At 31.8% G+C, this 13,258-nt stretch overlaps 1 protein-coding gene across 2 annotated transcripts in view; it reads right to left on the bottom strand.

Moving 5' to 3' along the window:
* Positions 1-8,568, bottom strand: part of LOC148603679 (calcitonin gene-related peptide type 1 receptor-like) — a 50,025-nt gene extending 41,457 nt beyond the window's left edge. For both annotated transcript variants that reach the window (XM_088552860.1, XM_088552861.1), the window contains exon 1: positions 8,264-8,568. In XM_088552860.1, coding sequence (XP_088408986.1) covers positions 8,264-8,408 — 145 coding nt within the window. In that variant the 5' untranslated portion in view covers positions 8,409-8,568. The remainder of the gene's footprint in view (positions 1-8,263) is intronic.
* Between the last annotated feature and the right edge of the window lie 4,690 nt (positions 8,569-13,258).

Here is a 13,258-nt window from a genome sequence, read left to right as displayed (position 1 = left end):
CGAATTCACTGACCAGCTGATTATGTAGCTGGCGTTGATATTGTTCTTTATATAACATATAACATATAACATGGCAAAACCAAGATAACAAGTACAAAGAAACAAAAGTAAATGATCAACTGGAACTACACTACAAACTAGATGCATGGACCAAGTGCATCCAACTAAAAAACTGCTTTACATCATATCTAGAATCAGACTATAAGACTGTTAATGAAAATAACAAAACAGCAAACATTTTCTATTACTTTTTCTTTAGCATTGGCAATAATGCAGGCAACAAATTTGATGACCATTTACCAGAGATCGAACAACTTATGTAAAACAACCAATGTAGTATTCAAAAAGGTCTGTAAATTTAGCTAAAAAGGAAATCTCTGCTATGTGTTCTGCAAAAGTTCCAGATTAACATGATATATCTGTAAAATTACTTAAATTAACATTAGATGATATTGTAAATGTGTTAACATATAGTTTGTTATAACATTGTTCATAGTTATAGACCAGTCTCAGTACTGCCAATTGTAAGTACGATTTTCAAACGTGAGGTTTTCAATATTTCTTTATGAATATCTATCTTCAAATAAATAAATAACTTGTTGTCAATTTGGTTTAAGACCAAAACATTCTCGTGAAACAGCATTAAATAGCCTTGTTGATCGGTGGTCCAAACATATAGATCATGGTAAATTAACAGGTGTAGGTATTATTTATTGATATATGCAAGGCCCTATGTTTGTTTTTCATGTCGGGTCTTTGTCCCTGATAACATTCTTTTGATTACCGCTATAAACTTGGTTCTCTTGATTACTCTTTGATACTGTAAATCAACAGGTCGTCATCATGAACTCGTGGATCGTTATGGTGTATCAAACTGCACCTTAAAAACTGATTCATTCAACAGGTTATAGTTTTCCGCTCCTCGTTTGTCTACCCCGGACTTCACTTTTTATGAGCAACTCGGCGGGCTTTTCTAGAAAAGCAAGGGAACCAAGGTTATAGCGGTAATCAAAAGAATTTAATCCAGGGACAAAGACCAGACATGGAAAACAGACATACACAACAAAGAACATAAAGTAACTAAAATCATACATACAAAGTAACAAAAGTAAATGAGCAACTCGGACTCCACTAAAAACTGGGAGCATGGACCAGGTGCACCGGTAGGGTAAGCGTCCTCTGCTTTTCTAGAAACACCCGTCGAGTTGCTCATAAAAAGTCAAGTCCGTAGAAACACCCGCCGAGTTGCTCCTAAAAAGTCAAGTCCGGGGTAGACAAACGAGGAAAGGAAAACTATGACCCGTTGAATAAATCAGTTTTCATGGTGCTGATGGATACACCATAACAATTTACGAGTTCATGATGACGACCATAAAACTTCTGTAGTGATGTCTTCAATTTTGTAGCATCATAACCCTGTTCCAGAAGCCTAATTGTAAAAGTCTAGCGCGATACAAAAAATCTGCGTATTTACGGAATGCTAAGGCACAACGGATGAGTTGTGATATTAAAACGGTTAATTCAGTATAAGTTTTCATTTAAGAAGGAAGAATGCAATAGATAAAAAAATATTGTGAGCTTTTTAAGAACTGAACCACCTTTTTAAATGAAAGGAGTGTTTCATTTTTTTTTGTCTATAATTCAAAAGATAATCTTTTTTAAATCTTAGGGGAATCCCCCGTCTCTTAAGTAAACCGCAAAATCAAGCTTTACGGTAAGGAGTAGAAATTACTTTGTGAATTTTCTTTGGGCATGACGGCTTATCATAATACTTTTTAAAATAGTTTGAAGTATCACAGAATATGTACGATAGCTGTCAATCAGCGGTAATAATAAAATAATGTTTTTTTTTTGAGAGAAGCAAAGAGATATCCCCACCTCCCCCCCCCCCCAAAAAAAAAAAAGAGAAGTCCCACAGATTATCGATTTTCATAGACAAAAGTGTTGAGTAGTGTCATTTTTGCAGAAGGTAGAATCTGTTGCAGGTTTTCTTAGTTGCTTTAAATTACTTAATAACTAATAGACTATAATGAAAGACTACAATTTGTTTGAGGCAATATTAATATTGATAGCAATTGTACGTTAAGAAAGAATCAGTGATTGAACCACCTAAACAGGGGTAGAAATAAATCTCATGTAAACATTATGCATTTGATATTAAGACCTAAACTTGTTAACAACAGTGAAGTTTGGTATATGGCTGAATATTTATCCATTCCTGATGTGACAAACTATGATATACTTCGACTGATCGATTATCAAGTCTTGAAAATTCCTCAATAACAAGTTACTGTTTGTGTCTGAAGAACCCTATAAGACAATGGCTACGCAAATAAATCTGAATAAAGAAAAATACTATTGGACTTATTTATTAAAAACCATATTTTGAGTTATTTTTCCTAGAATTAAATCTTGAAATATAATTTGAAATATACAATTGCCGGAAGAGAGTCTTTAGATCTTTCAACCGTAGTTTAAAATTCCAGAAAATTAAGATTTGATAAAAAAAAAAGTAATGAAAGGTCAGTATGAAAAAAATAATAATTGATCATTAAAAAACCCTAGTAATAATTCAAGACTGTTTCTGTAAAGTATTATTTAAGTTACTATCAAACTAGAGGAATATTTTTTGACGGTAAAAAGAGCCTACGATCGTCCGTTCATTTCTAAATTAAGAATGTCCTATGGGGAAAATCAAAATTGAACTAGGTAGACGTAATACGATCCTTGAAATCGAATAAATGACGAGAAGTTCTATTTTCTATACTGGAAATACCTTTGAAGAAACCTAAATAAAATATCCCTTATTTTAACCAGCCTGACTCCATAGAAATTGAAAAATAGGTTTGAGGCAGGTATCTTGGTTTGTTACTTTATTCTTGACATACAAAGCAGAAATAAGTGCAAAAAATGTTAATATCTTTGTTATATCAAAATTGAGTTCGAAAAGATATGTCAAACAAAGAGAAATGTAGCATTCTTAGTATCCTTGATGAAAGCAAGCTTTTCACTTTCCTTCAAAAACATAAAACGTAAAGAAAAAGCTATTAAATGATTGCATTTAGACCTATTTTGTTTTACATGCTAGTGCGAAAACTTTTTTTGTTTTTGTATTTATTAGATAATATCTACTGTTTTTGTGTGTGAATCAGTTTGTTAGCATACTTTTGACATGAAAAGCCAAAATAAGTGTAAAAAGCTGTGACACATCTATATGCTTTTTTTTCAAAATAGAAGATATGAATATGCATGTTAAGTATAAAATACACTCATATTAAATTTGAGTTATTATTGATACATTGATACATTGTTTGTTAGGAAATGCTAAATATTTTTTGTGGATATTTGCGGACGAAATCTGTATTTCTTTTATTATCATTTCTTTATTCAGAAGATTTTTCATGCGAAAAGTGATCATATCGATCACTTGGGGGTAAAACTAAATTATAACCAAAGAATTACAACCCAGGATCCTTAATGATAATATTTAGAGAAATTGTATCGTAACATCAACCCTACTTCAAATTTAGTACGAGAGCAGTTTTCTAAAGCCACGAAAACTGTCTGAAGAACTGACTATACGATAACTGCCTTACTACTAAAGCCAGCTCTACGAAAATGTCTGAAGAACTGACTATACGATAACTGCCTTACTACTAAAGCCAGCTCTCAGAAAACGTTCTGAAGAACTGACTTTACGATAACTGTCTTAATACTAAAGCCAGCTCTACAAGACCCAGTTCTGCTAGAACTGTACGCATTGTTATAAAACTGTTCTAAATCTCTCATAGGACTTTTCTAAATCTATCATAGAACTGTTCTAAATCTGTTATTGAAGCTTTTTTTTTTAAATCCGTCATAGAACTGTTCTTCTGACAGTTAACGGACAGTTTCGTGAGAGGTTAGAACTAATATCATTTTGTACATTTTTGTTTTGTGTGCATTGTATTGTTTCGTACTTAGTTTAACTCGTTACGGGTTATGTCTTCCACTAAAAAGTTAATACCAGCCTAAACAGCTTATTGTTGCATTAGGAACTAAAATATATTATTTATAGCAGACTCCGATGCAGGATTCTTTTATCAGCCGTACTTTATGAACATGCCGTCAAGTTTAACAGGTTTTTATTCCAGACAGCAGCCTATTATTCCAAATATGCCAAACCAAGATTTTTTTACATGGAGATACTAAAAAAAAAATTAAACAAACCTGTTTCATATTATTCATCTAACAGCAGATTCGGATTTAAATATCAAATGTGTCTTGAGTGTACATAAATGCATACTAGTATATGAATTTATATATCAACGAAACGAATCAAAATATTGAAAGTGTACAGAAGAACAGAAACTACACCGAAAAGATTAATAAACACCACTGAAAAGAAAAATTAAAACAGATAAAATAAATAGAAAACAAACGCAAATAGTAGAGAAACAAGAAAAAAATGAATGTTTGATAACATTTCGGGAAAAACTTTGCTTTGTTTTCGACTCCGATCAGCATGTATCAAGAAAGCAATGAAAAGCGTGGTTTTCGAAAGAAAGGACGTAGTGTGAGTCTTGTCATAATGGGTTACATGAATTTGTTACACGTAATAAAAGAACGATTTATAAGGAATGAGGACAGAACTTTATTGTAAAATAAAATCATAACTTCCTTCGTCTATTTTCAGTTTTATGTTATATCACCTTTTAACTGATATAACTATATATATACTTACAAGTCAGGTTTGTCATTGTCTATAACATAGATGTGGTCACAGCCATTGACATTTAAATGGATATTTGTAAAAACTTGATTATTCAGTTTTAAAGGAGAAACATTAATCATAAATTTAATTACATAACGAATAATATTCGAACCGATAGTCATTATGAAAATATGGTCAATTTTATGTCTTTTGAACAAAATTAAATTTGATATACATGTAGATCCGACAAAGGGCGAGCGCATACGCTTTTTTATTTATCATTATTGAATAATTGACGTAGCACTTGTACCGAAGAAAAAAACAGAAATACTTTTTGTGGCGTAGGCGACGTAGTTGAAAAATTAGATGTGGCAGCAAGAGGGTTAATATAAGTTTAAATACGTACAGTACATGTACCTAAAGTTGCTGTAAAGGTGAGGCTTCAAAGTCCAGTAAATAAACAATATGTTTTTGTAAAGAAACTTCGAAAATTTCATATTTCACCAACTCCTCAGAGAATCTGAATAGATTTGTTGATGGGATAAAATGTGTTCTACATTTGTATTATGTAATCATTAAAATCATTAAACTCACTTACCAAAAACATATACATATTCGCATTTTGTTTCAACATGTCGAATGACAACAAATGTTTATACGAAAGTAAAACAAAAAGCAAAAAATAATATTTACAACTAATAATGACAAAATTGTAAAAGAAGAGTGCTGATTCTATCGTATCTTGTAATAATAGGATAATTAATTGGAAAGAGTAAATAACTAAAATACATTGTATGATCACGAGTGCCGAAGAACACCTAGATTTAACGAGTGTGCGGAACTTGTTCCACCCGCCAATTTAATCTTTATGCATTCTTGTCACGAGTGATCATAACGGCGGGCTGATATTCGTGTTGTGACGTTTTCAGACGTTTTGGCGGGAGATATATCCGAGATTGAAATTGTCGAATTTTTTTTTCACAATGTACATCATCGATTTTTTGTCACTGAAATCATTGTTACATAATAATTAATTGGAAAGAGTGAAAAACCAATATATGATCTCCAGTGCCGTTGAACACCTAGATTTCACGAGTGTGTGGAACTTGATCCACTAACCAGTTTCATCTTTATGCATTCTTGGCACGAGTGATCACACTTTGGTTTTTTTCTAGATAACCCATTGATTATCCTATTTATCATATAGATTTCGTCCAATATTCATGGCTAATTTCATCATAAATGAAAAAATTGTGATTGGAAGATTGATATTCTTATTATGAAGTTTAGGCGGGAGAAAGCTTGAGAGTGAAATAACAGAATTTATTTTACAGTGTTAATTATTGATTTTTTTTTCACTGGGATCATTTGGTAAATCACTGCTATCTATATGATAATACCAATTATTAACTAATTGATTCGCCCTCGTTATGGTAAAATTTAAGTCCAATTAAAATGAGAGATGCTGTGAATCATGTTGTTTCTAAAACAGATTTCATAAATTAAGGGCAGTAGAAATTTGTGCAATATGTGATAATAAAAGAAACAAAACATGATAAGTTAAATGATCTTACATATCGCACTAGTTGATATGCATTTTAAAGATCGCATTACTCACATATAGTCCGATATTTTACGAAATGTGTACTGAATCATTGGGTATGCGATGTGCATTTGATAATATACAATTATTTTATTTTTTTTTAATTTATTATTTTTTTTATTCACAGTAGGCCTGTACTTTTTATAATAATTTGGTTTTTTTTTTCGAAAAGGTCCTCTACGTCCGTTGATCACGGTGTACAAAACATCAAAATTTCTAAGTATTAGTACAATTGTTGTTTCTCTACTCTACCGGAATGAATAAACATGATTAAATTGATTATTGATACGCATCCAAATATCATCTGTGATTACATATGCGATTAACGAATTCGCGGGAGTTTATATTCACAGACAAAAACGTCCTTCACGTTAGTGCATGCTTCCTATATGACAATCGAAAATTAACCACCTCAACATCTTTCAAAAATATCATTTTATTTTGCCATTTCAAAACCACCTTCAGCAAAATAGTGTCTTTAATTATTTTGTTTTTAATCATAAAGTTATGATTCAATTTATTGCAAACGTTTATGTTCAATATGCTTAGTTTTGGTTTATTTAATTACAATAGTGACAGGAATATATGTATGATTCATTATGGAAATATGTGCTTCTAGTCATTTATACGAAAGCCATGAAATAAGTGAGATGTCTTATTCCTCAACTTGTCCGTGAATCAATTACGTTATGATGAATTATTGCTTCCTTTTGGTTCCATGTCACAGATATGAATGAAAAGATATCGATAATTGTTTGCAAGACAATCTTTGAAATTCATAACAGAAGATCGTCTTAGAACTTCAAATAGAGTTAATGTTAATGGATATTGAAGTTATAAAATGTGTGTTATAAAAGTAATTTAAAGAGTAATCAAGGGAACCAAGGTAATAGCGGTAATCAAAAGAATGTAATCCAGGGACAACGACCAGACATGGAGAACAGACATACACAACAAAGAACATAAAGTAACTAAAATCATACATGCAAAGTAACAAGTAAATGAGCAACTCGGACTCCACTAAAAACTGGGAGCATGGACCAGGTGCATCGGTAGGGTAAGCGTCTTCTGCTTTTCTAGAAACACCCACCGAGTTGATCATAAAAAGTCAAGTCCGGAGAGACAAACGAGGAAAGAAAAACTATGACCCGTTGAATAAATCAGTTTTTATGGTGCAGATGGATACACCATAACGACCCACAAGTTCATGATGACGACCATAAAACTTATGTGGTAATGACTTCAATCTTGTAGCAACAAAAGCCTTTGGTGACTAAATGTTCTGTTCATAACCGAACCTGTGATCCCACCTTCTGATATGCTTTTATAAGTCTGTAACTCTAATCGAAAATGTAACTTCACTAGTTCATTACTGCAAATTAATTTATCGTTAACACTGTCATCAACATCCGGTTGTTTGTTTCTCAACAACAAGAAAAAGAAAAACAACCGCGCGACTTTGCTATGTATTTCCAAGAAGAATGCTAATTCGTCATTTTCAGAAAAAGAATTTAAGCGTTCCGAAATTGAATTCGATAACAATGAATTGTTGTCGAAGACAAAATAAAGGTTTCGTTCTTGTCAACAAGTATGCCTTTACGTTTTGTTTGTTCAGTTAACATTTTCGCACTTTCGAATGTATGTAATAATTTAATTTCTAAAATGGCTTCATGTTTCAAAGTTCACCTTCAACACCTGTTTAAAATCAGTACCATTTTTCAAATATGTGTAAAGAATAGGGATTCTGATCATGAAGAATATTTTACTGGTTCGATAGTGGACTAATCTTCACCTAGCGTAAAAAAAGCTCTGTAGTAGATTTTGTTAGATTAAATTAGATAAACAAAATACAATTTAAAAATAAATCCTAATGTTTTCATCGTTAATTAATTTGATTTTTCCAATGATTTTAAAACTGTAACTTCTATGTTGGTTGGTAGGCTCATTATCAACTACTTTATACTCACCATCATTTGGATAAATTCCAGTTAATACATTCTTTCTACACAGATTCTCATTTAATTCAATTTCTCTTATTTTCAACATTTCCAAAGTCCAATCGAACATTGTGTTACTATCAAACAAAGGTTGAGAACTATTTGATATCTCCATCGCAATATACGGACAATATGAAATGAGATTATTTATAAAGTCCAACACAGTACTTTCTTTATCCGTCAAATAGTGCGAATCATAAAATGTTTTCTAACATTTTCAACGCTGTTTACCATTCAACGAATTTTAACACAGTATTATATATCAGTTATACTGTTCGTTTGTAATAAGTATGAAGTAAGGCAATACTTTTAATGGTGAGTTTACCTATACAGTATTTTGATAACACTACTGCCACTAGATAGAAAATTCGATAATGGTTAAATAAGTTAGTCTATGGGAAGTCAGTCTCTTTATCATAAATCAACCAATACCACCACTTGCACAGATTAATGCACTAAAATAACCGTTTATTTGTGTATGTTTTGGTTTCAACTTCATTTTAGTTTGCATTGGTATGTTATTGTATTTTTTTTTCATTTCAATTTTCAACATCAATGCACACCACTCCTGGAATTAAATATTATTTTTGAGTTAAAAGGTGCTTGTATTGCAAATTTAGAATCGCAAATATTTAATAGACAATTAGAATCTACACATTTAAATTTCCTACGACAAAACACTGTATCGGAGGACCATAATAAAGGTAGTGGCAAGAAAAAATATATGCACACAATACAGAACTGATAAAATCTAGGCAGTATTAAAATGAACAGTGAATGAATGAATGAATATTTTATTGCGTCAGCAAAACAGTGCTTTAGCAAATAACACAATGTACATATATGACAGATATGACAGAGAACAAACGATGGGTACTATAATATAAATGAGTTATACCTAAATACAGTGACAATTAGGAAATAAGCTTCAAATAATTTGAGCCCTTAGTTACCAAGCCGGATTTAGATACTGACATATATTTTTTTGTTAAACTGCATGATCTTCTAACAAATGTTTAAGTTTATGACTATTAGGCCACGAACAATAATATTATGTAAAAAATGACATCTTAATCACCTTAATGTAGGACATGTCAAATTGCTATGATCTTCATCTTCTATGCAATTAATATAACAACATTTACAGATTATATTGTAACTAGGAGTATCGTCATTAAGTACCAGAGTTTCAATACACAAAGTACCAGTAATAGTGAGAAGGAAAGTTTATAGCAATGACTGGGTAGAAACCAGAAAGTAGAGAACATCTGCAAATGTACAGGGATTTTAAAATATAAAAGTGGATTAAACCAGGTTTTATAGCGCGGCAAACCTTCAGCTTCCATTACAGTGCATTTGTCCGGTTTATGTCAACACAAATAGGCAGCATAAAATTGTCACTTGCACAGATGATATGAACAATAAATAAGTGAAAAGAAAACATTTAATACATAAAAATCATATAAATGAAAGCCACGATTTTCAAAAAGTCTTAAACGTTTTTGGGAGGGAGGTTCGCAAGATGAAATAATAATATACAATTTAAAATATTAAAAAAAATTGTAGTTATAATGAAAAACATTATCCATAATCTGTCGGAAACATAACATTTTTAAATAAAATACTAAAATCGGAAATTTTCACATTTTTAGGCAGCGTATGAGACTTATTTTTGTACAACCTTGATTCAAATATTTACTAGAATAGGTACAGTGTATATGTCAAAGAGACAACAACCCCACCGAGATGAACATGTTAGCCTAAGGTCACCCATTGGTCTCCAATGAAGGACGAGGAGGAAACCCTCATGGCATTGGGCAGGCTGCAGCTGGCCCCAAAAAATCATTATACACAGGTACAGCGAAGGAGTTGCCCCTATCCACTCAAGTACCATAAAAAAAATAAGCAAGATGTTAAAACGAAACAAGACATACAGCGGCAAGAAATTCCTGACTTGAAAAATATACAAAAATGCGGCGGGGTTAAAGTACTTTGGACTGATCACAACCATCCCCCTTTAAAATCAGGCTACTGAGAAAAAATATAACACACCTGAAATCAGTTCAAAAAGGTCATAGTCCCTTTTGATAGCGGAAATAAATACACTGAATATAAATAACAAAAATGTAAAAAGGACTATTATCAGTTAACTGATATGCCAGTTCCAGACTAAACCCAAAATAAGTTATGCCCCCATCGTATATAAAATTAATGAAAATTCTACCCATGCGGTGTTGGGAATCACGGTACATCACAAGTGTTTCAATAAGGACACAGCCCATGTCATACCAAAAGTTGTTAATAAGTAATTAATTAAAATTAATTTTTATGTAAAGACCCGATAAGTCTAGTGCGACAAGGACGAAATACTAACTCTTGCATTCCTTAGAATTTGAGAAATATAAACACCATATGCAAGGGATGCTGGTATATTGCTGCATATTTAAGGGGATTTCTTTTATAATTTCAAAATAAAATTCGTCTCGTTTGTCATACATTGTATAACTTTGTACTGAGATGACTAATGTCGTCTAATGTGAGGTGAAAGTCATAAAATGACTTTAATTCTTTTTTCCAGGTGTATTTATTTGAAAATAAAATAAATGACACATGTGTCCGCTTCAGTTGGTTGCACATAGATTTGTTTCATAATAAAGAATTAATAATCGACAATTTTGACTTTGTAAGTATTTCATGAGCAGGTAAAAGAGGTAGAAAGATAAAGCAGTAGATGAGTTTGCTTATAGTAATGAGTAAAACGTAATAAAATGAAATAAAGTGCGAGATATGGAGATGGTTATGCCACAGAACAAGAACGAACTTAAACTATTATCTTAGGCATTAAACAAGTAAAAGAGTAAAAGTTTCTTAGCAAACAATCGAGAAGTTGGAATTTATGTTTAATATGGCTGTATGTTCGGTTACATTACTTTTTTGTATCTTTGAACTTTTTATTGTGAAAACATGTATCCATCAATATAAGTAAAACCGTATGGTTGGTTTCGAGGTCGCGTGCTTTCCATTATGAAACGGGATGTGATAGGTTCCCCATCCAAGTCAAACGAAATATTTATTTTTTTTAAGAAATAAAAGAGACAAAAAAAAAACAACAGGGTCAGAAAAATAAAAAAAAAAGAAAACGTGGTTCAGACTTGCAACAAATAATTTTGAACATAGAATATAGAAATAAACGATCACGAGGCTATGATCCAAGGTGTAACAGAACAAAATATTCACATACTTTTGTCAAAAACTAAATTGATAATAACATAAATGAATTAAAGACAAAATTGAAATTATGGTACAAGATGGCCAAGACTGCGCAGTTGGTAACTTATCTGGGGATAAATCAATAGACATATAATTATTACGAGTGATGCAATGTATTCAAAGAGGGATTTCTCAGTAGAAATATTAACTCATTATACCATCTAGTTTCAGTATATTTTACGAAAAAGAAAACTCGTGGGATACCAATTATTGAAGAACTCACCTCATTTGACACCAGACGTTTCATATATTTGAATGTTGGAATAAGATAGTGACAACTGACAGAGAAATCCCCTGTGTTATTTTACTTTTGTCGAACTAAACCTTCTGTTATATAAATCTTCGATAAACGTATACGAGACATGCTATTAATATATCAGTCATCTTAGGGAATCAAACGTCAAAGTCAGCGTCTTACACATCACCATTTATTTGGCATTTTACATTTATATCTACCTTTCAAAGAATAAATATATAATTAAAAGTCGCTATGTGGAATACTTTTTTTAATAATAGTTCAACCTGATTTGCAACATCAAATTAAACTTATTTCAAATCAGCCAACCGTCAAATAATTGTGAAAAAATTTTAGTTTAAAGATCAAAGTTAGATACGTGGTCCTTCAATGTTATAGGGAAGACTTTATAATTGATCTGATCCAAAAGTAGGAAAATGGTTTAGCTAGATCCTTAAATTTCATTTTCCGCTATATAGATGACATAATATTGTTAAATAACCCTAATTTCGGGGATTTATACACCGTATCTACCCCAAAGAACTAGAGATAAAGGATACTCCCGATACTGTTAACTCAGCTTCATTTCTTGACCTATACTTAGAGATCGATGGTAAAAACTATTGACCAACCTATTCGACAAACGCGATAACTCTTCATTTTGTATTGTCAACTTGCTTTTAATCTTTGGGAACATCCCTTCAGCAACTGCGTATGGAGTTTTCATATCACATATAACCACGTAGACTTTTTGTATTGCGCTAGATTTCTTACAACAAGGTTATATTGCTATTAGAGTTTTTATGGTTGTCATAATGAACTCGTGGAATCGTAACGGTGTATCCATATACATCATGAAAACTGATTTGTTCAACGTGTCATAGTTTTTCTTTCCTCTTTCGTCTAACGGTGCACCTGCTTTTTTCTCCAAGTTTTAAGTGGAGTCCAAATTCATTTACTTTTGTTACTTGGTATGTATCATTTTTGTTATGTAATGTTTTCTGTTGTGTGTGTGTGTGTGTGTGTTTTCCATGTCTGGTCTTTTTGCCTAGATTTCAATCTTTTGATTTTCGCTAGAATCTTGATTTCCTTGATTATTCTCTCATACAAACGAAGATTGATGTACTGTAAATTTGTTGTGAAAAAAATATTATAATGGACAATATAAATAAATTAGTGATAGAGTCTGAGATCGACTGTTTGAAATGTAAATAATAAATTTTGCAATTTTCCTAATATTGACATGCAGCAATGTCTTAAGTCAATATCAATAGAGGTTTAGGTTGTCAGGGATAAAATGGTCAGTTAACAGAGCGTCTCCTGTTGTTGAAAAATTTCTGCACTACAGCATGAAATGTGCCCCATCTTCTTTTACCTTAGAGTTACATACTTTGCAATAGCGTATATCAGCTTAAATACTGCGTCCAGTTCCGATTTCCAACGGAAAAACATCTCAGTCT

This window comes from Perna viridis, chromosome 11 (genome assembly GCF_037379345.1).
Source record: "Perna viridis isolate PV_CMFRI_1.1 ecotype Kerala chromosome 11, ASM3737934v1, whole genome shotgun sequence".
NCBI classification, from domain to species: domain Eukaryota; kingdom Metazoa; phylum Mollusca; class Bivalvia; order Mytilida; family Mytilidae; genus Perna; species Perna viridis.
The sequence above is the reverse complement of the archived record's forward strand: the minus strand, read 5'-3'. Positions and strand labels throughout refer to the sequence as shown.